General features: G+C 33.4%; 3 protein-coding genes and 1 long non-coding RNA gene across 16 annotated transcripts; 3 read left to right on the forward strand and 1 right to left on the reverse strand.

Annotated features, from left to right (window-relative positions):
- Positions 1-214: 214 nt before the first annotated feature.
- LOC130723208 (proline-rich receptor-like protein kinase PERK9) lies at positions 215-9,842 on the reverse strand. Of its 12 annotated transcripts, none has more exons than XM_057574169.1 (12): positions 9,659-9,842; positions 8,898-8,933; positions 8,639-8,680; positions 8,482-8,553; positions 7,980-8,036; positions 5,016-5,057; positions 3,033-3,074; positions 2,876-2,947; positions 2,373-2,429; positions 2,184-2,258; positions 574-718; positions 215-481 (listed from the first exon to the last, which is right to left on the reverse strand). In XM_057574169.1, exons 2-11 carry the CDS (start codon positions 8,920-8,922, stop codon positions 615-617), a joined length of 588 nt encoding a protein of 195 aa, XP_057430152.1. In that variant the 5' UTR covers positions 8,923-8,933; positions 9,659-9,842; the 3' UTR covers positions 215-481; positions 574-614. The 12 variants fall into 12 exon arrangements, 8 of the variants coding, with proteins under 8 accessions (XP_057430152.1, XP_057430154.1, XP_057430150.1 ...); XR_009014219.1 differs by lacking the exon at positions 215-481 and adding an exon at positions 1,649-2,068 and having other exon boundaries at positions 580-1,329; XR_009014220.1 differs by lacking the exon at positions 215-481 and having other exon boundaries at positions 580-1,329; positions 2,386-2,429.
- A 1,721-nt stretch (positions 9,843-11,563) lies between these two features.
- On the forward strand, positions 11,564-13,460 carry LOC130725509 (replication protein A 70 kDa DNA-binding subunit B-like). The gene is made up of 9 exons (XM_057576728.1): positions 11,564-11,713; positions 11,805-12,072; positions 12,161-12,257; positions 12,357-12,478; positions 12,569-12,711; positions 12,871-13,028; positions 13,103-13,223; positions 13,300-13,413; positions 13,452-13,460. The coding sequence occupies exons 1-9, from the start codon at positions 11,564-11,566 to the stop codon at positions 13,458-13,460; spliced, it is 1,182 nt and encodes a 393-aa protein (XP_057432711.1).
- Positions 13,426-14,022, forward strand: LOC130724463 (uncharacterized). The gene is made up of 2 exons (XM_057575693.1): positions 13,426-13,557; positions 13,645-14,022. The coding sequence occupies exons 1-2, from the start codon at positions 13,462-13,464 to the stop codon at positions 13,915-13,917; spliced, it is 369 nt and encodes a 122-aa protein (XP_057431676.1). The 5' UTR covers positions 13,426-13,461; the 3' UTR covers positions 13,918-14,022.
- A 5,639-nt stretch (positions 14,023-19,661) lies between these two features.
- Positions 19,662-20,480, forward strand: LOC130726373 (uncharacterized). Of its 2 annotated transcripts, none has more exons than XR_009014801.1 (3): positions 19,662-19,876; positions 20,031-20,198; positions 20,288-20,480. It is a non-coding gene; the product is annotated as an uncharacterized LOC130726373 (long non-coding RNA). The 2 variants fall into 2 exon arrangements; XR_009014802.1 differs by having other exon boundaries at positions 20,036-20,198.
- The last annotated feature ends 5,208 nt before the right edge of the window (positions 20,481-25,688 follow it).

Below are 25,688 nucleotides of genomic sequence, written 5' to 3' on the forward strand. Positions count from 1 at the left end.
GTGAATATGTGAGTTTTTTTTTTATAGGCACATGTTAGCTGTTAGTAATTTTAGTAAATTAATTTTTCTCATGGTTCGAACTTGGGACCCTTCACTCTTCATCTCACCAAACTTTTATGTCCTCAAATCTTACCACTTGAGCTATCATTCGAGAACGAATATACCGGTGGGTTGAATGAGGACCAAACTTTACATCAAACTGATCCAAGAAATGGGAGGATATGGAAATATAAGGTAGTTGTTGGCTACTCAAGCTTTTGCTGACTCTTGTTTAACTTTTGTCCCGACCAAGGCCCAGCCTAGTGTTATTTCAACTAGGTCTTAGAGGCTTTTGTATAAAAATAATAATTGATATAATTTTAAAAGTAGATAATTTTAATTCATGGTGCAATTAAACTTTCTCAAACTCAAAGTTCGGCTCCTGGCATCAGCGGCAAAAGCACGAAGTTGCCAGCTCCATTTTCTCCATCCTCCTCCCCACCTAATGAAAAAGAATTCATCAGATAAAACAAAAAAAAAATCAAACAACTAAGATAAAAGAAATTTGACAGACAACTAAGTATTCAATTATACCTTCCATTGGAGGCAAATGGTCAACACAGAACACCTCACCATCAGCAGCAGGATTCGGACAGTGCCAAATGCACTGCCCATCGGCATGAAAGGGGCCATGAGGTGGAGATGGAGGAGCTGGTGCAGGTGCCTTTGGTACAATGTGCTGTGTAATTGAAAACCATTAATAGCTCTATGAAATTTTTGGTACAATGTGCTGTGTAATTGAAAACCATTAATAGCTTACCAACAAACAGCAAAAAAAAAAAAACAACCATAAAACGCCGGCAGAGACTATTTGGACCATCCCTCTTTACTATCCACACCATCCCTTAAGTGCAAAAATACATTTATACCCCCAACAAACGTGAGCATTAGACAGAACATAAGGGAAATCGACGTATGTTAAATTCAAAACCTTCCGCAATCAAGATAGCGGTAACTACCGCAGTCAAGATTACTGTAACTTCCGCTATCTTAATAGCTGTAACTTCCGCTATCAAGATAGCGGTAGTTACCGCTATCAAGATAGCGGACACAACAAACGTGAGCATTAGAAGGGAAATCGACGTCTGTTAAATTCAAAACCTTCCGCTATCAAGATAGCTGTAACTTCCGCTATCAAGATAGCTGTAACCACGTTCACATCCCAATGTTATCAAAGGCTTCCTTTTTGCAGATCCGTAGTCAGACCTAATCACAATAACAACATAACCATTCTCTTTACCTACACCGCGAGCCCAATCAATAAGATCAGCTGGGGATGCCATAATGCTCCTAATAGACAACAAACTTCACCAAGTCAAACACTAAAACCAGAACCTGCAACAAAAATCGTAATTTAAACTACAGTAACTTCCGCTATCTTAATAGCGGAAGTTACAGCTACCTTGATAGCGGACGTTGCAGCTATTTTAACTGCGGAAGTTACCGCTACTAAGATAGCGGTAGTTACCGCTACTAAGATAGCGGAAGTTACCGCTACTAAAATAGCGGTAGCAATTAAACGTCCGCATTTTAAGTGGCGGAACGCACCAGAACCCACATATTCAACCCAGATTTACGTGTAAAACCCGTAAAAATCCCAAAATCTCACCTATTTTGAGCTTCTAATCTTCTCTTGATCTCACCCACTTATCTTCTACACTGATTTGAAGCTTCAAGGTGTGTGATATATTGATTTAGAAGATGAAATAGGGATGGGGGAAGGTGAGAGTGGAAGAGGAAGAAGGAAGAAGAAGGTGAGATTGTGAGAGTATTTTTTTTACTGCTTTGTATGTTTTCTATGTGGGGGGTATTTTTGAAATTATAAAAAAAGGGGATGGTGTGGATAGTAAAGAGGGATGGTCCAAATAGTCTCTGCCTAAAACGCCCTGCTTCAATCTAGCTCATATAACCAAAGCATGAAGAATAGTTAAAGTGCATAGAATATCTGGAGGAGGAAAATTCCTTGGTAGACGCCCACACACCCGAAATGAGGGCCTCACAGACACAGAGCAGGGTTTCACAGCAGACCCTAAAACGAAATTATTAACTGAAATTGTCAACTCAAAATCATTACATAAAAACCCCTAGCTTCAATTCAGCTCATATAACCAAAGCATTAAGAATAGTTTAAAGGCCAAGGATACCTGGAGTAAGGACCCGAAATGGAGGCCTCGAAGGCCTCACAGATACAGTAGAAGCGCAGGGTTTCACAGCAGACCCTACAAAGAAATTATTAACCGAAATTTTCAATTCAAAATCATTAAATGAAACCCCTGCTTCAATTCAGCTCATACAACCAAAGCATTAAGAGTAGTATAAAAGGCAAAGGATACCTGGAGGTGGTACTTTCTTTGATGGTGGCCTCACAGAGCGGGGCTTCACAGAAGACCCTACCAGGAAATAATTAACACAAATTGTCAACTCAAAATCATTATTAACACAAATTGTAAACTCAAAACAATTTACAGAAAATGAAATCAACATGTGATATGGTAATAAATACATCGTAGCTGCGTCAAAATAAAACCAAAAAGTACAAAAAGAATGAAACTACAAGACCGTTGGCATCAAAAAAAGAAAGAAACTATGCATTAAGATAGCCTTTTATAAGGACTAAAACCTTGTTTGGTGTGTACTGCAATTGGAACCCTCAAACAAATTCTAAACAGAAGCAAGAAACTATCTAAGACTATCATGTTTTGGTAGAGCAACCACAATCAAATTCTATGCTTTGGTTGAGATACCACAAATTTTAAGGCTCTAAATTAATTTCAAATCCACAGCTTTTAGCATCAACAATGGTTATAAACTGAAAATAAATAAAAAAGATATATACCAGGGTTGGCATGAGCAGCAGAGGAGCGACGGTTAAGATAAGCAGAAGAGGAGCGACGGTTGGCAGAAGATTCTAACAGAAAAAAACAACAAACATCAATATCAATCAACAGATAAGGAGAATAATAATAAGTTTACCAACAGAAAAGCAATACTACCTTTCAGGGACAGGGATAACAAGCTGGACTCAATGTCAGACTCTGCAAGGAAAAAAGATAAAAAAACATGATCAACTGATGACTCTAGTTTAATAGTGTTTTTAGGGTCATTTCTTTCTTTGTTTTGAGTCTTTTTGTTGAGTCTCATGTAGTGTTTCATGCATTCTCATGCATTTTTATCTTTCTTTGAGTCTTTACTTCGTTTTGGTAATTTTGTAGTATTATAGGGACTTTTCTTGCATTTTAAGTAAGTTTAGGACTTGCATATCTTTTCTACTTGAATTGAGGGTCTTTTGTGCTAATAAACTCTTGGAAATCCTAGATATTTTCCTTGCTTTATTCCCAAGCAGCTAGGTCTGAAAACTTATGAAGAAAGAAGGTCAAAAGGCTTGGAAAATTGAAGGGAGGCTTAAAGGGGAGTTAAGAAGAAGGTCAAGAGGCTTTCTAGCATGTAGAGAGCGCTCATGCGCTCGTGTTGAGCGCCTGAGCGCCAATTACCCCCAGAAGCTGCTTTTTCCACTTGGAATTGGCGCTCAGGCGCTCTGAATTGCGCCTGAGCGCCCAGACTCGACCTGTTTGCCTATAAATAGGCTTTTTGTCATTTCTTTTGTAACTTTTGTCATTTCTATACATTCCTAAATAAGTTAGAAGTAGGGTTAGGCTCTAGAGCTTGAGGAGAAGCATTCTCCAAGTCCATGTTCCAGGTTTTATCCTTCTTTTCTTGTATGGATTCTATAGCCATGCTTGGCTAAACCCCTTTTGCTTTGGGTTCTTAGTAAGACTTATGATGTTTTAATCTTAATCCCAATTTCTATTCATGATTCCTCTGAGTAAACCCTTGAATCCCATATCCATGCTTTATGTTTCAAGTTAGAACATGTGCTAGCTTTATACTTTTCTATAATAGAACGAAAGTTTGTTATAGATTAGGGACTTGTTGTGGGATTACCTCTTCTATACTTGCTACTAGGAATAAGGGAAGGGTTGGGGTTTGTTGGCCTGAATTGCATGCTTCATGCCTTTAGCAAATGTTTAGGTTATCAAGGAATTGCGCTTATCTTTTGGCTTGAGACGATTGTCTATGCGAGGCATCGATAGATGATTGATTAGGCTAGAACATCAAGGAGAGACTCGGAGTTTTGTGGATAGAATAGGTTAATTAGAACTGAATTAGTCAAGCAAGAACCCAAGGCATTCTCACCATTGATTATCACACACTTATCTTTGTTAGCTTTCTAATTAAGTATCACAACAATCAATCAACCTTTAAAACTGAATTTTACTCGCCTTTTAACCTTGAACTTGACTCTTAAACTGAATTCACATTCCAATTCCCCGTAGTTCGATAATTTAAAACCCGGAGATATCTGTGCACTTGCAGATTGACCAACAAGTTTTTGGCGCCGTTGCCGGGGAATTGTTTGTGGTTTTTGGTTTAAATTTTTAGTTTGTGGTTTTATTTTTTGTTTTTATCTTTGTCTAGAATTGGTGCTACTAATCTTTCTTTGTTTTAGTGTCACACTTTCAGGTTGCTCTCACGAGAGACACCGCAATGGGTGGCCGAATGACGGAGGAGGAGATGCAAGCCCATATTGAGGCAAGAATCCAAGAGGGGATCACCCTTCGATTACGTGAAAAAGAAGTTGAGGATGTCAACCGGTCTCTTCGGGAACTCACTTCATCTACTATGAGTTATGACTATCCCGGGAGCATTGTTTTTCCCGAGGGAGTGGGAAACTTTGAGTTGAGACCGACATTCATCAACTTGGTGAGGCAAAACCAATATGGTGGAGGTGCCCTAGAAGATCCACATGCTCACATGGAGAGGTTCATCCGGAATTGCAACACTTACCGGGTGAACAATGTTCCGGCGGATGCAATTCGGTTGGCAGAAGATTCTAACAGAAAAAAACAACAAACATCAATATCAATCAACAGATAAGGAGAATAATAATAAGTTTACCAACAGAAAAGCAATACTACCTTTCAGGGACAGGGATAACAAGCTGGACTCAATGTCAGACTCTGCAAGGAAAAAAGATAAAAAAATATGATCAACTGTTGACTCTAGTTTAATAGTGTTTTTAGGGTCATTTCTTTCTTTGTTTTGAGTCTTTTTTGTTGAGTCTCATGTAGTGTTTCATGCATTCTCATGCATTTTTATCTTTCTTTGAGTCTTTACTTCGTTTTGGTAATTTTGTAGTATTATAGGGACTTTTCTTGCATTTTAAGTAAGTTTAGGACTTGCATATCTTTTCTACTTGAATTAAGGGTCTTTTGTGCTAATAAACTCTTGGAAATCCTAGATATTTTCCTTGCTTTGTTCCCAAGTAGCTAGGTCTGAAAACTGATGAAGAAAGAAGATCAAAAGGCTTGGAAAATTGAAGGGAGGCTTAAAGGGGAGTTAAGAAGAAGGTCAAGAGGCTTTCTAGCATGTAGAGAGCGCTCAGGCGCTCGTGTTGAGCGCCCGAGCGCCAATTGATTCGCTGTTTACATGATGCTAGAAAGGAATTGGCGCCTGAGCGCTCGTGTTGAGCGCCTGAGCGCCAATTACCTCCAGAAGCTGCTTTTTCCACTTGGAATTGGCGCTCAGGCGCTCTGAATGGTGCTTGAGCGCCCAGACTCGACCTGTTTGCCTATAAATAGGCTTTTTGTCATTTCTTTTGTAACTTTTGTCATTTCTATACATTCCTAAATAAGTTAGAAGTAGGGTTAGGCTCTGGAGCTTGAGGAGAAGCATTTTCCAAGTCCATGTTCCAGGTTTTATCCTTCTTTTCTTGTATGGATTCTATAGCCATGCTTGGCTAAACCCCTTTTGCTTTGGGTTCTTTGTAAGACTTATGATGTTTTAATCTTAATCCCAATTTCTATTCACGATTCCTCTGAGTAAACCCTTGAATCTCATATCCATGCTTTATGTTTCAAGTTAGAACATGTGCTAGCTTTATACTTTTCTATAATTGAACGGAAGTTTGTTATAGATTAAGGACTTGTTGTGGGATTACCTCTTCTATACTTGCTACTAGGAATAGAGAAAGGGTTGAGGTTTGTTGGCCTGAATTGCATGCTTAATGCCTTTAGCAAATGTTTAGGTTATCAAGGAATTGCGCTTATCTTTTGGCTTGAGAGGATTGTCTATGCGAGACATTGATAGATGATTGATTAGGCTAGAACATCAAGGAGAGACTCGAAGTTTTGTGGATAGAATAGGTTGATTAGAACTGAATTAGTCAAGCAAGAACCCAAGGCATTCTTACCATTGATCATCACACACTTATCTTTGTTAACTTTCTAATTAAGTATCACAACAATCAATCAACCTTTGAAAATGAATTTTACTCGCCTTTTAACCTTGAACTTGACTCTTAAACTGAATTCACATTCCAATTCCCTGTAGTTCGATAATTTAAAACCCGGAGATATCTGTGCACTTGCAGATTGACCAACATCAACCATAGAGGATCCGATACCATCCGTTGCCATTCATTTCCTCACAGAAACTATTCATTCCCTCTCTTAGGTTTTCTCTCATTCCTTTTCTCTACTTTTCATTTCATTTTTGTTTTTTTTCAATTCATTACAATGTCTATCTTAAGTTTCGTTTTCTTGATCTTTGCCTTGTTCTTGATCAACATTTCCTTACTATGGCTGAATCTGTTGTTTGTTTTAATCTTTTCTTTTGATTTAGGGTTTTCAACTCCGGTTGATCATGTTTTTTTTTTATCTTTTTTCCTTGCAGAGTTTGGCATTGAGTCCAGCTTGTTATCCCTAAAATTGCTTTTCTGTTGATAAACTTATTATTATTCTCCTTATCTGTTGATTGATATTAATGTTTGTTGTTTTTTTTCTGTTAGAGTTCTCCACAATGGTCGGATTTTCTTTCAAACAAGGTTTTCTCTCATTCCTTTTCTCTACTTTTCATTTCATTCTCGTTTTTTTTTCAATTCATTACAATGTCTATCTTAAGTTTCGTTTTCTTGATCTTTGCCTTGTTCTTGATCAACATTTCATTACAATAGCTGGATCTGTTGTTTGTTTTAATCTTTTCTTTTGATTTAGGGTTTTCAACTACGGTTGATCGTGTTTTTTTATTTATCTTTTTTCCTTGCAGAGTCTGACATTGAGTCCAGCTTGTTATCCCTGTCCCTGAAAGGAAGTATTACTTTTCTGTTGGTAAACTTATTATTATTCTCCTTATCTGTTGATTGATATTGATGTTTGTTGTTTTTTTTCTGTTAGAATCTTCTGCCAACCGTCGCTCCTCTTCTGCTTATGTTAACTGTCGCTCCTCTGCTGCTCATGCCAACCCTGGTATATATCTTTTCTATTTATTTTCAGTTTATAACCATTATTGATGTTAAAAGCTGTGGATTAGAAATTGATTTAGAGCCTTAACATTTGTGGTATCTCAACCAAAGCATAGAATTTGATTGTGGTTGCTCTACCAAAATATGATAGTCTTAGATAGTTTCTTGCTTCTGTTTAGAATTTGTGTGAGGGTTCCAATTACATTACACACCAAACAAGGTTTTAGTCCTTACAAAAGGCTATCTTAATGCATAGTTTCTTTCTTTTTTGATGCCAACAGTCTTGTAGTTTCATTTTTTTTTTTTGTACTTTTTTGTTTTATTTTGACGCAGCTACGATGTATTTATTACCATATCACATGTTGATTTCATTTTCTGTAAATTGTTTTGAGTTTACAATTTGTGTTAAAAATGATTTTGAGTTGACAATTTGTGTTAATTATTTCCTGGTAGGGTCTCCTGTGAAGCCCCGCTCTGTGAGGCCACCACCAAAGAAAGTACCACCTCCAGGTATCCTTTGCCTTTTATACAACAGACCCTACAAAGAAATTATTAACCGAAATTTTCAAATCAAAATCATTAAATGAAACCACTGCTTCAATTCAGCTCATACAACCAAAGCATAAAAGGCAAAGGATACCTGGAGGTGGTACTTTCTTTGGTGGTGGCCTCACAGAGCGGGGCTTCATAGGAGACACTACCAGGAAATAATTAACACAAATTGTCAACTCAAAATCATTATTAACACAAATTGTAAACTCAAAACAATTTACAGAAAATGAAATCAACATGTGGTATGGTGATAAATACATCGTAGCTGCGTCAAAATAAAACCAAAAACTACAAAAATAATGAAACTACAAGACCGTTGGCATCAAAAAAGAAAGAAACTATGCATTAAGATAGCCTTTTATAAGGACTAAAACCTTGTTTGGTGTGTACTGCAATTGGAACCCTCAAACAAATTTTAAACAGAAGCAAGAAACTATCTAAGACTATCATGTTTTGGTAGAGCAACCACAATCAAATTCTATGCTTTGGTTGAGATACCACAAATTTTAAGGCTCTAAATCAATTTCTAATCCACAGCTTTTAGCATCAACAATGGTTATAAACTGAAAATAAATAGAAAAGATATATACCAGGGTTGGCATGAGCAGCAGAGGAGCGACGGTTAACATAAGTAGAAGAGGAGCGACGGTTGGCAGAAGATTCTAACAGAAAAAAGCAACAAACATCAATATCAATCAACAGATAAGGAGAATAATAATAAGTTTACCAACAGAAAAGCAATACTACCTTTCAGGGACAGGGATAACAAGCTGGACTCAATGTCAGACTCTGCAAGGAAAAAAGATAAAAAAAACATGATCAACCGTAGTTGAAAACCTTAAATCAAAAGAAAGGATTAAAACAAACAACAGATCCAGCTATTGTAATGAACTGTTGATCAAGAACAAGGCAAAGATCAAGAAAACGAAACTTAAGATAGACATTGTAATGAATTGAAAAAAAACGAGAATGAAATGAAAAGTAGAGATAAGGAATGAGAGAAAACCTTGTTTGAAAGAAGATCCGGCCATTGTGGAGAACTCTAACAGAAAAAAAAACAACAAACATCAATATCAATCAACAGATAAGGAGAATAATAATAAGTTTATCAACAGAAAAGCAATTTTAGGGATAACAAGCTGGACTCAATGTCAGACTCTCTGCAAGGAAAAACGATAAAAAAAAAACATGATCAACCGTAGTTGAAAACCCTAAATCAAAAGAAAAGATTAAAACAAACAACTGATTCAGCCATAGTAAGGAAATGTTGATGAAGAACAAGGCAAAGATCAAGAAAACGAAACTTAAGATAGACATTGTAATGAATTGAAAAAAACGAAAATGAAATGAAAAGTAGAGAAAAGGAATGAGAGAAAACCTAAGAGAGGGAATGAATAGTCTCTGTGAGGAAATGAATTGGGTACAGTTATATATATGTGTGGGTTTAGCGGAAAACGAATCGTTTCCGGGAAGAAAAATAACAGGGTGCGGTAACCGTAGGATGCATCAAGGGATTAGAAAAAATGGTTGAAACAACGGTTAGATGCATCGTAAAAAAGGATTTTGGTCACCAAAAATAAAATGCGAACAGGGCCCGGTTCTACCCTAAGATGCATCCAAGGGATTAGAAAAAAAAGGTAAAAACAACCGTCAGATGCATTGTAAAAAAGGTTTTTGTTGCAAAAATAAAATGCGAAAATAAGGTTTTTAAATCGGATATGAGGAATCAAATTTATGCAAATATAATTAATAAAAAATTAAATATACCTCATCCGGAAGATCGCAAAACTGGTCAATCTAAACAAGAGGACCGCCGATGCAATCCTCTACTTCAGCCACCCTTGGCTGTCTTGAATCCTAAATTTACCAAAAGGGCGAAAAGATGAATGGAAACGGATGGTATTGGGAAAAATAAATAGATTTGGGATCCATGATGAACAATTCATAGAGGGGAATTAAGATGAATGGAAACGGATGGTATTGGGAAAAATAAATTGATCTGGATCCATGATGAACAATTCATAGAAGGGAATTAAGATGAATGGAAACGGATGGTATTGGGAAAAATAAATAGATCTGGGATCCATGATGAACAATTCATAGAGGGGAATTGTATTGGGAAAAAAATAGATCTGGGTTAAGGGGAATTGAAATCGTGGAGATGAGAAAAAAGAGAGGCCGTGACAGAAAGAAAAATTCTGAGGGTTGTGGATGATTGTATCTTCTAATGTATATAAAGGGGGGCGTCACCGTGAGTGGGTGACACGTCATCGTGACCGTGAGTGGGTAACACGTCATCGTGACCGTGAGTGGGCGACACATCATCGTATTTTTTCTTTATTTTTATAATAACAATAACAATAATAGTTGTTCATTTCTCTTTCCCCATTAATATCCCTTCTCTCATATCACCATTTCCCCAATCTCGCTTTCTCTCTTCCCGAATCAGTTATTTCCAACTTCCCCATTAATTGCCCTTCCGCATTAGTTATCTCTCTAAATTTAAAATTGTTTTCAAATTTTGAATTACATCAGCTTGAAATCTAATCTAATCTAATCTCAATATAAATAAAAAGAGAGCCCATTAGAAGGAAAGTTTGCCACGTCATACTATTGGAACCACCCCCAATCTTGCGCCACGTATGCAGAAACATTAAAAAAAATTCTAAAAGAAATTATGATTACTATTTTTAGCAAAGCTTGGAGCTGGACACGTGGTAGCTTCAGCATGTGTTGCAATATTTCCAGGCTGTGTTTGAAAATAAAATAAAATAACAAACAGATTTTTAAATCTAGGTTTAGGTTATCATTCCCTACTTTATCTCTAACCGTCCATGGGAGCCAATCAACGTGTGTTGTTTAAAAAAAAAATCTGTCATCATCCAGCCTATATTTGAAAAAGAAAAAACTGTAGCATTTCTTACTATTTTTTTTTTGGTACATCAGAAAAGTTACTATTATTATATAGAAAAATTTAAAACAAACTCAATTATAATATAAGGTCATTAAAATTGGTTGACAATTCATTGCATACAAAATTTATTGCATTTACCGTTAATTTGTTTGATAATTTAGAAGTCATTAATTTTTAAGAGAATTAATATATTGCATTAAAGATTGACTTTATTGACAAAGTTATATTTTTTAGTATTAAAGATTATAAATCAATTTGAAAAGTATGTTTTAGTGTGGAATTTTTTTTTGAAAGATTAGTGTAAATTGATTTAAAAAGAAAACTGTCGCTATATTTTTTTTTCAAAGTCATCCAGACTATATTTGAAAAGAAAAAACAGATATATCCAGGGCTGTATTTGAAAATAAAATAATAATAGCTTTTTAATACTAGGTTTAGGTTATTATTGCCTAATTTATCTCTAACCGTCCATGGAAGCCAATCAAAATTTGTCATCATTCAGCTGCAGTGCAAACGTGTGTTTTTGGTTACTTATTCGTGAATTTCAAGAAGGTGATACAGACCTTTTCTTCACCATGCGTGCCTTAGCCATGTGTTTGCCATGATATCTCCTATGAATCCTACTCTGTCTTGATGTATTGTTCAACCAGTTTCAAGCACGTTATTTTTACTTGATTCCTATAAATAGTGAAGCTTTGAAGGGCTTGATGTGCAGCTCTCAACTTCATTCAATTTAATTAAAATCTTACCAAGTCACGATGGCAGGAAACTATGTCCGAGTTTGCGATCTTGATGCTTCCAAAGAGGATTGGTGCATATTGGCTAGAGTTGTTCGTCTGTGGAATGTGATCTCAACTGAGAGAGGGAGTCCAGTTTCAGCCATTGAGATGATTCTGGTTGATGAAGCTGTATGTTTATGACTATCAGTGTTTTGTACTTTGAGTCCAGATTTTGTGGTCTGTTGTTTTTAAAACTTTGTCTTGGTTTTGCTTTGTACAGGGTACTCAAATCCAGGCTGCTGTCAGGAAGAAGTATGTGAAGAAGTTTGATCGTATACTTAGGGAGGGTCCTGTTTACTCTCTCAGAAATTTCACAGTTGCTGATAATGTTGGGGATCATCGGACTACTTCCCATCAGTTTAAGATTATTATTCAGGGTGAAACTGTTGCAGTTATAAAGCCTGATAATTTGGTTCCTGTTTTCCCCTTAACATTTGCCAGCTTCGAAGACATTGTTGGGGGTCGTCTTGACACTGCATATTTAGTAGGTACTAATATGCATGTGGTCCATGAGTTTCAGCATATGGAGATTTGTATATCTATACTGCATTGCTCATATTAATCGTTTTTATGTAGATGTTATGGGACTTATCACTGGACTTGGAACTGAGCGTCAATACGTAACTAATGGAACCAGGACAAAGATGAATGTTATCGAGCTGGAAAATTCTGGGTAAATTATTTGACTAACAAACTTGATATCTTGAACAACATAAATTACATAATAATATGACTAATCGGTTATGTGGTTTTGATGATATTTATTTTACAGGATCAAGCTGAACTGTGCTCTTTGGGGTCGTTACAATGACCAACTGAATCAATTCCTCCAAGCTGGTGACACTGAAACTGCTGTTGTTGCTATCTTTGGTGTCAAGATCAAAGAGTTCCAAGGTTGTATATTGAGTGCTGATACCTACTTTTTGTTTAGTTTGTATATTATTTGACTTGATAGTTATTAATTGGATTTTATTTTATATTCAGGTCGGAAGGGATTGCAGAATGCTCTGCACTGCACTAAGTTGCTCTTTAACCCTACCTTTCAAGAAGCTATTGATTTTAAGGAGGGCATGTTGAGGAACTTAACCTCACCTTCACAAGGAATTTCACGCATCAATGACACTCATGTTCCTACTTTGGAGGAAGATTTTCTTAATAGCAACATTCGAAAGACAATTGCTGAGTTGAAGGATTCCAACCTTGAGCATGTTAGTTGTAGATAACTAGAGTTAGTATTATTTGAACACTAATATATGATTCTAAAAATTATCTGTTTTTACTTGAAGGACATCTCTTATGTTGTTGAGGCCACTATTAAGCATGTTATTGATATGGACGATTGGTGGTACAATGCATGCAATGCCTGTAACAAAGCGGTGTATCCTGATTCTGTGGCCTACTATTGTGGAGACTGTGATCGTCGGGTTGTGAATGTGAAACCTAGGTTGTGAATTATCTTATCTTTTTTTAGGCAAATTGTTTTTGTTTTCTGAGCCTAATTTAGATTCTTTGAATCAGGTATCGAATTAAGGTTCGAGTTATTGATGACACAGACTCGACTACCTTTGTGATTTTTGATCGTCCTGCTGCTGGATATTTCAATCGTACCTGTTCAGAAATGATAGAGATGTTTGAGAAGGTATGGCAATCAGCTTGGAGTTTTTTTTTTTCTTAATGTATGCGAAATAGTATATGATGAATGAGTTATTTTACAGCATGGTGGTGAGCTGGTTTGCCCAAGGGATATATCTGACTTGGTTGATAAGAAGTTCCTATTTAAGATGGACATGAGGAACTTGACTGTTGGCAGATTTGAGCCTTCATATAAGGTTAAGAGGTTCACTGATGATGCTGTCATACTGGCTAGGTTCAGTGACATGGACTCTGGATCTGAGATTTATAACTCTGATGTTTCTTTGAATCTGACCAAGTATGGCAATCATGCTAATAAGGCTGAGTTGGTTGATCCTCAGGTATTTGATTCGTTTACTATTATATTAGCACTTGATATATATTTAAGTTCCTTCGAATGCTAAATATTTTTACTATTTGGTATGCAGGATCTTATGAGTCAATTCTCTGAAGCTGAGCCTTCTGATGCAGCTGGTGGAGCTTACATTGGGCTAGGTGTTGATGGTAACAATGTTTTAGGGGATGAGGTTGTCAATTTGGATGGTCAGGAAGGTCGTGACGAAGGTCTCAACATTGCTGATGCGGATTCTGTTTCAATGATTGCTCATAAGAAAAGGGTTACTGCTGATCCTGTGAGCGGTGGTGCTGGAACTAGCAACGTGAAGATTCTCAAGCAAATCAAGCAGGAGAAGAATGCCTGAGTGTTGTTGACATGATCTGGTTAAAATGCATGTTGTGTTTTGTGGAGGTAGAATATAAGAATAATGGGTGTCTCATGGTAGATGGTACAACATCTTTTGGATTGGCTTTGTGTTGTACTGAATTTTCTCCACTGTTTGTCTTTTTTTTTTCTTCATGTGCTGTGTTTGTCTAGATGAATGTTGTTTCAAAACTGCTTTGTTGTTTCATGTCCATTTATGAGTTGTGTTAGAGTTACCAGTTACAACTTTGTACCCATCACTGTGGTGGTCTGTTACAAAGATGTGTCTTTCTACCAGTTTATAATAATTATGGTTGTGTTATTGATTTGTCTTCCATTATTATTTTTGCATAAATATTTTCAAGTTTTATATATAAATATACATGTGTAGATATAAGGAGATTAGGATAAAAATAAAGTATCACATAGTAAGGGTAAACTTTGAGCAAGCTACGTGATGGAAATGTATAAGGAAATATGGGAGATTTTTAGTTGATTCACTTGATTGACTCTCTCACAGACCCTAAACAAATTATAAGTGTTGATACAATCTAAACCCACACCAATTTTTCTTTTCAAGAGGAACCCCCAAGTACTAGCAAAATAGGCTGTTAACTGCTTCCTTGATTTGTGCTTGGAGATAAAAACAATAAATAGACTTTGTTGCCAAATTCGCTGTTAAAACTCAACGTGTTTACACTTTACACTGAACCCATATATATTTTTTTTTGAAAGAACACCGAACCCATATTTAAAACTGAACCTTGATTTTTCTCTTTCACCAAACGTGTTTTTTTTTTAAACAACCAAACGTGTTTACACTTTAAAGCATAAATTCTTGAAATATTTATATCTATTAAAAACAGGAATTGCAAGGTTACCGATATTATGATAGACTTTCATTTTCTTAAGTTGAATACTAATTGATTAGAGTATTCAATTTTTGTTTTAAAAAAACTGTAGCATTTGTTGTTGTTATTATTATTATTATATAGAAAGATTTAAAACAAACTCAATTACTATAAGGTCATTAAAACTGTTTGACAATTCAGAAGTTCTTAATTTTGTAAAGATTAAATTTATTGCATTAAATATTTACTTTATTGTCAATATTATATTTTTTTAGTATTAAAAAAGTATTAAAGATTATAGATCAATACGAAAAGTATGTTTTAGTGTGGAAGTTTTTTTTTTTGAAAGATTTGTGGAAATTGATTTTTAAAAGTTGTGGAAATTTTTCACGTGTAATGGATGTGGAAATTTTTTATACCAATGAGATTGATAGTATCTTTTAATGTAATATATTATATTAAAAAATCTGTTTCTTTTTTAAATTTTTTGGAAAGATATGTTCTTGGAATATATGATAGAATTATTTGCCATTATGGACTTGAATCTTTTGATTTCATATATTACTTGCCATCTATTGAAATTAAATTTCCTTTTCAAAAAAATAAATTAAATTTCTATGCTATTATCATGACCATTGATTCAGCTCAAAAAAAAAAAGGTCAATTGACTATCCCATAATTGTTTCAAATATAGTTTGCCAATTTGAAAATTAGCATTTTCAATTGTTGATCAGGAAAGATATCTCACATTTAAAACTGAACCCTGAATTTTCTCTTTCACAAACGTGTTTACAACCGAAATTTATGTTTAAAAGCCCCTTGGTAACCACCGGCTACGCGCACAAAGAAAAATCAACACCAAATTAGGCTGCAAATAAAGTCACCTTTCAAACAATATACATTCTGATATAAAAATATATTTATCTAATTGAAGATTCAGTCTTCCTAAAATATTATGGTATTTTTGAATTGAAATAAATTTTTATTTTGTTGTAAATTGAAATATTTTATATCAGTATAAGAAAATTTCGATGTGTTCTTGCATATATGGAATATGCATGAAATCAATGCCTTTTGTATTTATTTTAGATAAAATTATTATTATAATAATTTTTCAAAAATCAAGTTTCATGTCTTTCTTATATTAAGAGCAGAAACAACTACAGTAATAGTTGTTCTCATATTTGTCCCTAGGCTAGGATTACAACGACTGTCAAACAATCAAACAAAATCAACCATCCTTATTTTTCCTCTATTTCATGATAGGGTTGTTCTCATGTGGGTTCCTATTATTAATAAATATCTCTTTTTTGTGAAAAAGAAAAAGAGCTAATTTACTTAATTTCAAACTATAAAACATCTGATGTAAAGTATACTATATTTTTTTTTAAAAAAGTATACTGTATTTCTTCAGCAAATTGTTTTGAGTTTATTATTTTTTGAACGTAATTTTAATTTTTTTTGTAATTAAGTTTATTACTACTATAACTTAGTCGGTGACCGGTTAAAAAAAACGTAATCCGTGATTTTTTAGAATTATGAGATTCTAATATGTTTGAGTTTAATTTATTAATTTTTTTGTCCTCAGATTAGCTTATAGTATGATTTGCTTTTTTGAACGTAGCTTATAGTATGATTAAGCATTGTCCACATTAAACGTTAAAAAAAAAGCATTAGCCACATTAAAAAAATAAAGCATTAGCCATTTGCATCCTTTGGAGATATGATACACGTTTTTATTCTTTGAAGTCAAATTAAATTTCCATGTTGTTATGATAACAGCATGGATTATCTCCCAATAGTTTCAAAAGTAATTTCCCAATTTCAGTATGGATTCATTTGTAACAGTAAAAAGTATACGTGTTGAGAGGTTTATCATAACAAATCTTTTCCATTAATTTCTATATCAGGTTTTTGTTTTTGAAAAAATAAAATAACTGGGTCCTAATTTGTCTCATCTACCAACCATGATTACAGGCTAAACGTGTGTTTAAAACCATGTTCTTGGCAAAAACAAAATGGAGCATGCGTGCACAGAGAAAATCAATGAGTGATTTCATTGAGCCGTCTCTACTGGCTACTGAGTGGATCAAGGCCCTATTTATTTGATGGCTACTGCTGTATTTGAGTAGCCTTTTAGGGTTTTTTCTCCAAGCTACCATATGAAATGATGATATCCAGTTTTCCAGAAGTTTTTCACAAATTTTCTCTCATGAGAGTAGTTTTTGGATTACGAAAATCATGATGATATCCAGTTTTCCAGAAGTTTTTCACAAAGTTTCTCTCATGAGAGTAGTTTTTGGATTACAAAACTCATGATGGTTGTGTATTTCGATACACAACTAGAAAGGTAGGTTTAGTTTTCAGCCTATATTGTGCATATGCTTTTTATCTTAACCACATAATCTTTGGACTCTTTTTTTTTTACGCATAATTATGTTTCAGTGTTATTATTAATCCTAAACTAGAGTAGGTTTTAACGTGTAACTCTTCATCTGAAAACCATCTTAGTGAAAAAGTTATTTTTTCCAACAATATTCATTTAGTGAAAAGGCTATCCAATTGCCCTTGCACATATATATAAGACTGAATGTGTTTTTTCTTTTCAACACATCAACAAGCAAGCTGAAAGATACTAAGTGTTTGCCTTCAATCTCACGTACTGCAATACTCATAGTCTAAAATCCATAGTTTTGTTTTTTCTTACTTATTTGACTACTTCTTGAACTATTAGTGTCTTCTTCAAATAGTCTTTCTTTGGTTTTTTAAATCTGTTTTCAGCATGAATGAATGTTTTGGTTACAAATAGTGAAGTATGTATTCGTCTGCTTTCTTTGTCAATACATAAGATATTACTATACTAATTATTTTATTATTTTTACTACTCTGAGATAACTAGATAGTGAACACTGTTATGACTGTATGAGTGTTTTTATCCCTTTTTGATTAATTCTGTAAGTTGATCTATAAATTCAATAATTTTTTCAACTTTTTATGTTATTTATTTTTATGCATAATATTATATCTCTCATAAAAATAATGAGAATTCATTGCTTTCAGGGTTTGTTTTGTACCATGGATAACAATGACAATGCTGCTATTCGCTACAGGGGTTTTTTCCTGTACATTGATCCTCAACTGGTACTAAGTCCTATGCTTTGTGCTTTTAAAATATTTTCCACAATTTTTATAGCATACGTGATGTTGTTTTTTCTCTGGATGCAATGCAGGAATACACTCAGTTGCCTCCTATGTTTGTCAGTGAATATGGCGACATGGTTACTGAGACTATTACGTTGATTGATGCTGGTGGATCTATGTTTAATGTTTGGATGCAGAAGAATGCTGATGTTTACATGTTCACTGCGGGTATTTCTGACCTGAGGATTCAATACAATTTGCTTCATGGTGGATGGTTGGATGTCTACTATTTGGGTCAATCTGAGTTTCATGTTAAGATCATGGATAGGGAATATAGGGAGGTTAACTACTTTTCGCCACCTATCTTTCGTGAGATTGGCTGGGTTGATGCAAATTATATACCAGTTCAATATGACAGTGATGCTGACGAGCTTAATGAGGAATTTTATAAAGAGTTTTATTTTACACTGAAAAAATCTCATGTGGTCAGCAATAAGAAGGTACATTTTATCAAGCACCATTCTAATTGATTTTTTTTTCATTCTATACTACCTTTATGGATAAGTTAATTGAGATCTTTCCATGTTATTTTTAGGTTCTTCCTGCAGCTTTGATCAGGTTTGCTATGCTGCCTATGAAGCCAAATCGTTGTGTGTTGAGGGATGAATTTGGTAGGAGGTACTTTTGCACCCTGTATTGGCACACTACAAGGTTTAACGAAGGCCATTTCAAAGGAGGATGGATTGAGTTTATTCAAGAAAGTGGACTGACTGTGGGGGATATGGTTTATATGGGGATAGACAAGAGGGATCCAACTGTGATTCACATTGGGAAAGTTAATCCATATGCATAGTTGGAAGTAAGTAGTACAATCCTTAGTATAAGGATTCATTTTGCAACTTGGGGCTGTCATGTTTGAGAAAGGCTTTTGTATTCATGCCACATTAGAAGTTGGTGTTTTTCTCTTTTGTCATGTCTGTTGTCTTTCTATCTAAAATTAGTATTACTTTCTATTTGCATTGTTGTTTTGTTGAAGTGTTTTCTGCCTCACAAGGGAGGGGTTGTTCCCTTGGAATGGTTTTTTCAATTAATGGTTATCATTTCTAGAAAAATAAACGTGTCTTTCATAATTTTAGTAACTAAGCTTATCATCAATGGACTACCAAGAAATGGTGGGTGAATAGTCAAGGAGGAAGAAAAAAAAAAGCTATTTTGACACATCTTTTTATTTTATTCTATGTGCTGTGTTTTCTTTTAGTTGTCTACTAATTAAGTTAGTTTATTTTATTGGTTTGAAAATGTGATTACAGTAAAAGTCTTTAATTTTGTGACCTACTTTCATGAAAAACGGACTCACCAATTGATATTCGCAGTAAGTACAATATCAGCAAAAGAATAATGCATAACACTAAACTACATATAGCTAAAAGAAAACAGAAGTAGATCACTTAAACTTAAAATCACAATAGATGTGATATGTGTGTTATTGAATTCATTATGTTGTTCCATATTGCACTTTAGACCTTAAAAATGAATGTTGAATCAGTTGTTGTAGAGCATGTTTGGATAACAGTTTGCTAGCTATATGTTCTAATTCAGCGGAAAGATAAATTGGTGGTGTTTCAATACCGACTCAAATTTAGCTACCAGCTCAATCCCTTTCTAGACCACTGTGCTTTTGGTATAAAAAAAAAGTAATATCATAATTTAAATACGTTCTTACTATACGTGTTATCTGTATGTTTTGCGATGACCATAAATAAAAGCCAAGGGCAATCTTTATCGAATGTTGGTCTCTTTCTTCCTAAACCAGTTTTTACACATGGCCAACTATATGTGGCTGTGTCTAGAGTAAAAACAAAGAAGGGTTTGAAGATTTTAAGCTTAGATGAAGAAGGAAAGATGTCTAAATCGACCAAAAATGTTGTGTACAATGAGGTTTTTGATACTCTATAATTGATTAATCAGGTAAACACCAATTTCTATATTTCTAAATATTCTTGAACTTCATAAAAAAATTATATTCATGAACTTGATTATATTATATTCTTGGAAATTTTAATTTGTTCTTTATATTATAATGCATTATTTTATTTTATTTTTTTTTAAAATTCAAATATAGAATAGAATGGTCAGAGACCCGGTATAGGAGTTCCTATCAGATGCAAAAAGCACCATGGAAAAGGAAGCTAACGAAGGCCACAATTTCCTAGCTAATACAAAGCCTGTTACACACAAGGACCTCTCATCATTTTGAAGGAATGTAATAAGCATTAAATTCATCAAGTTGGTTAGTAGTCTATATTTTTAAACTACAAAGTTATAATGTATATTATTGATCATTTAGAGTGTTGATTATACTGTTATTTTTGTGTTTAGGACATGGTTGCTCACGGCTTGGAATTGGGATATGTTTATATGCTGGCAACATTCTTCAAAAAGATGTGATATAATTGTTGATTTTTTTGCAAATGTGATTTGAATGGTGGCTGATGAAAGAGATAGCTATTTAATTTTTGGAATATAATTGACATGATAAAACTTATGTTTAGATGTAAGCACTCTTAGATATGAGATGGTTGTCATATGCTGTATTCAAGATATTTTGTTATAACCTAAGTTCTGATCTGAAATATATTTTGTTCGCAACTGTAATATTTATATGATGTTTGAAAATAAATGGTTAAATATATATTGATTAGCTATGTCCCAGGTAGAAGCTAAGTAAGCATTATAAATATATCATAATTAGTTCAAAAATAATTTTAATTTTTTTGTGAAAAATCTCCCGTGCATGGCACGGGCCACTACACTAGTATTATATAGTTTAAGACTCATCAGAATCTGACGTGTCAATCATATAGAGCTTCTGAATTAATGGACATGTGTCAATCAAATAAAATTCAACAAATAATCAATATGAAACTTTGATTAAGTATACCTTGAACATAATCTTTTTTCCAAAATTTCAGAACACTACAATTCAAAAACTTAAACAATACGGTTTTTAATTTAAATTTTTTAACTAACTTCTGAATTTGTGGATTAGTGTAGATTTAGTCAAGTACAAGTATTTGAAGTTAACAATGTACTTGGTCTTATATTCATCCATCTCCAACTCACAGAAAAAGAAAAAGAAAGAAAAATACGTAACAACCAGCTAAACCGATACATGATGTTATTCTTATTCAGATTTTTTGAATTTAAATTGATACCAGCTAAAAGAGTCGCTTAAATTTAGCTTCAGATGTTTTGAATTTAAATTATCTCTTTTTTTTTCCCAATAAACCAAAATCCATGTTGTGAATGTAGAGATAAGTTCATTTGTTCGTTCCCAACATTCAAGTCATTATTATCTTTCAAAAAAAAACATTATTTGGGGGAAACATATCACTATTATTTAAACTAATTCATGTTTAAGAAAAACTAATTTGATCAAGTGTAAAAAAATCAAAAATGAAATATAAATAATAATTTCAAAGATGAAGGGAAATAAAGTAATCTAAATTATATAATATTTTGTTTAAAATATATTCAATATAAATATTTTTGAATTAAAAATAAAATAACAAATAAATAGTAAAAAATCCTAAATTAATAATATTTTTTGAATTTTGAAATTTCATTTTTACAACCAGATTTTAATTTTGAATCGTACAAAAAGAAAAAAATAATTCATAAATTTCAATTTGAAATTTAAACTACTACGCAGTTCGTTTAATTCCACCGGCCAAGATTTTCACCACAGCCAATGACGTGAATGATTATTTTGTATATGGAACCAGCGGCCAAGATTTTCTCCACAGTCGACCTCACCTGCAAAGAGCCATGTTGTTTTCACAATTCTGCTTCTCTCATGTGCGAGTTTTTATCTTTTGTCAATTTTGTGCTCCTTTTGATCAATTGTGAACTTCATTCATGATTTTGTGATTGCATGTAGTATGGTTGTTGAAACTCTGAAAGTTATTATGATGATGAGGAATAAACCCCTACTGGATATGCAACAACTCAATATGTCTGAGGAAATTAAGGATGTCTCCAACAGAGTTGGCAATATACCAACTCGGGAAATGGATACAAATCACTTGCACATTTACTCATGGAGAACTTAAACATGGAGCGAAGTAAGGGATTTGATTATATGTATGATCAGGATATAATGTGGAGAAACTTTCTAACTTGGTAGCATTTGCCCATTTAATTCAAGACCGAATTTAGACTTTCAATGTCACTCATTTGCATTTATTTGAAGATTTATCTGGTTTATTTTCTATGTTTGAAGATTTATTTGAAGACTTTCAATGTCGGATACTTGGATTTATATGTAATGTCAAGTTTCTTATGGGCAAAAACATCATACATGTGCTACTTACAGAAATATCTTTGCAGACGATGATATTCAAATATTAAGACTGAAGTTGTTCCTATAGAATAGGACCACAATCACGATATCATTGTTTAATCATGATTCAAGCCCAAAGCATATGCAACGGAGCTAAAGAAGCAAAAGAAATGTCTGGCTTCTAATAACACTATTATATTTAAGTTGTTGAAGTTCATTAAGAAGGAGAAGATGTGTGGATTATCAAGTTATGGATTGTAGAGTTTTGGGTTTTAGAGTTTTTGCACTCTATGCTTCTATAGGCTCTAATATCAAACTATCTTTCAAATTCTGTTTTATTGTGTTTCAATCTTTTTAATTTTATGAATGATTTTTGGTTTGGTAAAAGATAATTTAATAGCAGTTTTGTAAGCAATGATGAGGTTGCTTGAGCAATTTCTGATAGTTTGATATTGCATGACTCACTGAAATTACTCCAAGACAGTAAAAAAAACAAAGGGATCACCCCCCATCACTAATTGATTGATCACAGTCATCACACCACCTACCTCAAGACATCAAATGATCCAGTTCTAGTTAATAAATGACTGAGTCCAATGATAAAACTGAAGATTGGAAATAAGAACTTATAAATGGAAAGTAAATGATATGGATGAAAAAAAATCAATAAATTACATGATGCAAGCATTCTGAAAAATACAATATGAATAATGAGAACTCATTACACAGTGAAAACTAATGATTACCAAAAGTTATAGAGAAGATATATAATTAACTAAGAGTGTATGTACCAAAAAAAAACTAAGAGTGTATAATATAAGCAATTTGGGGTACTATTACATTTTTCTTCTTTTTTTAATGTTAGTTTGTGTTTCGCTTGATTAGCTTAGCGCAACATAAGCAACAAATTGGCACCGGTGCAAAATGAGATTTTTCCATTGCTTGCAACAGGATGAAATAATATAACTTAAAATGATATATTTTTTGGTAGATACTTAAAATGATATATAGGATGAAATACAAATGAGCGTTTATATATATTTTTAATATAAATTCTATGTTAAAAATTTAACACATGGGACTGAATATTCTATTTAAAATTATGTTAATTTTTTTTTAAATGGAGGGGCTAGCCCCCAAATTATGTTAAAAATTTGAGTGATTAGAAGAATAACTATACTTTAATATAATTACATTTATTTTTAAAATTATGATATGTTGACTTACATACTGTTTGGTTCAAAGGAGGGGAGGGGAAGGGAGAGATTTTAATACTCCCTCCGTTCCAAAACTATTGTAGTTTTAATTTTTTTTATTTTGTTCCAAAACCATTGTTGTTTTACATATTCAAAGCATTTTATATCATTTTCTTCCATTCATGCCCTCATTTAATATTGTATCCCTCAAGTATCACTTCTTATTCCCACCAATCACAATTCTCACCAATTAGTTGACCAATGATTTTCATTCTCTCTCTTTCATATAACTCATATTAAATAAGGGTGTTTCAGTCAAATTATAACATCAATTAATGAACTCTTAAACTTTGTGTATAAACCTTAAACTACAATAGTTTTGGAACGGAGGAAGTACTTATTATGTTTGGAGGGGAGGGGAGGGAAAATAACTTATTTTTATTTGGTTCATGAGGGGAGGGAATAGATTTTGGGAGAAACTTAGATCAAGTTCCTTAAATCCATTTCATCAAGTTTACAAATCATGTGATGACACATGTGCAACTATTTCTAAAAATAAATGTCATTTATTAAGAATTTATTGTCAAAATTTGAAAAATTACACATAAACTTGATGGAATGGAGGTAAGGAACTTGACCTAAGTTTTATCCATAGATTTTATAATTAAAATTACTTGAATTTAACAACACAATATAACATCTTTCTTCATCAACAATTATTCTCAATAATTTTAAGTCTTCACTTCAACATCACAAACCAAAATTAAGTTCACAAATTCATTGCTACAAAGTGATCAAAATAAATTTTGCAACAAATAAAATAAAAAACAAATAACTGCACATCAATTCCTCTATTTATATATATTTCCGCACAATCGTCATGATTTTTTTCCTTTTTGTGATTTGCTTGCAGTGCTTGATGCAGAAACTAAGGGGAATCGGTATATAAAAATTAGAAAAAAATAGATGAAATTGAAATTGGTTACTTCCTAATACGTATTGTGATGGGATTTGCAGATTGAATGAGGAGATGTAGAACATTGATGGTCTTGCGTCCCAACTGTATCCTTTAATTTTACTTTGATAGGCTTAGCATTCATCTCACAATCTTTGATATAGGCGGCCATGAAAGATGTGAATAAATAAAAGAAACCTAAGATACAAAATTGGAATTTTGAGATTTGTGTAAGGTTATTTTTTTCTGAAATTTATTTCCCCTCCTAATTTCCCTACTTTTGGGGAATAAAAAATTGAGGTTGGAGGGATTTTGCTCCCCTCCATTTCCCTCCTCTCTCCTCCTAAAGTTTGAACCAAACAAAATTAAAATTTAAAAATTCCTCCCCTCCCCTCCATTCTCCTCAAACCAAACAATTCCTTAGTAGTATTACTATTTTTTGATGGATAGTAATATTACTACTTTGGATGAAATTTATCTTATATTTTATTAATTTTGTTTTTTACTCATGGTGATCAATGAATAAAAGATTATATCTATGATTATAATCCGCACATGATTATGCGTTTGATAATGCCCTCTCTAAAACCAAATCAAATATCAAACATAACACAAACATACATGAATGTAATTCGACTCAGTTAAAAAAAAAGACCATGTAAAAAATATTATTCATTACTCTTAACTTTATTTTTTTCTTTTTCCATATTATTCATCCGTGCGACGCACGGGGACAGATACTAGTCTTAACAGTCCCATCTACTCATCTTCCCGGTTCCCCATATATAATTTGAAGGCAAAGCACTTTTTTGGTAGAAAAATAAAGAAAATTAATAAGGTCTTTGGAAAAAGGAAATTATATATTTGAGAGAGACGCAACAAAGCAGTATACGCCTACAATACAACTATTCACCCCTCTCACTCTTCTTGGAAAAGCAACCAGGAAATAATTTTAGTTTATGTTGTAACCAAAAAATTAACTGGATTGCTCAACAACTAATGAATAATTTTGGGTGAGATAGAGCTTTTTATTGACCGCACAAAATGTGATTAAAAAAGGACCCCCAAAAAAATGTCATTAAACGTTGAAGGTTCTCTAAATGTTGCAAGTGACAAAATGTTTCAAAAGAAAACTTGATAAATGGAATTCAAAGTATAATGACCACTTATAATTTTATATGGTTTTGTGAACACTTAAGAATTTTATATGATCTATGGTAACATAGTAATTATGATTATGATAAAAAATAATATTAAAGTATGCAAGAGATGAAATTAGATGGCAAA

Source organism: Lotus japonicus, chromosome 6 (genome assembly GCF_012489685.1).
Source record: "Lotus japonicus ecotype B-129 chromosome 6, LjGifu_v1.2".
NCBI lineage: Eukaryota > Viridiplantae > Streptophyta > Magnoliopsida > Fabales > Fabaceae > Lotus > Lotus japonicus.

Coding starts and splice junctions, on each gene's coding strand:
- LOC130723208 (XM_057574167.1), bottom strand. CDS start 8,922: ATGGCCGGATCTTCTTTCAAACAAG. Junction 3,075..5,015: donor GTTATCCCTGTCCCTGAAAG/GTAGTATTGCTT, acceptor TTTTCCTTGCAG/AGTCTGACATTGAGTCCAGC. Junction 2,948..3,032: donor GTTATCCCTGTCCCTGAAAG/GTAGTATTGCTT, acceptor TTTTTCTGTTAG/AATCTTCTGCCAACCGTCGC.
- LOC130725509 (XM_057576728.1), top strand. CDS start 11,564: ATGGCAGGAAACTATGTCCGAGTTTGCGATCTTGATGCTTCCAAAGAG. Junction 12,073..12,160: donor TGACACTGCATATTTAGTAG/GTACTAATATGC, acceptor GTTTTTATGTAG/ATGTTATGGGACTTATCACT. Junction 12,258..12,356: donor ATCGAGCTGGAAAATTCTGG/GTAAATTATTTG, acceptor TTTATTTTACAG/GATCAAGCTGAACTGTGCTC.
- LOC130724463 (XM_057575693.1), top strand. CDS start 13,462: ATGGACTCTGGATCTGAGATTTATAACTCTGATGTTTCTTTGAATCTG. Junction 13,558..13,644: donor CTGAGTTGGTTGATCCTCAG/GTATTTGATTCG, acceptor TTTGGTATGCAG/GATCTTATGAGTCAATTCTC.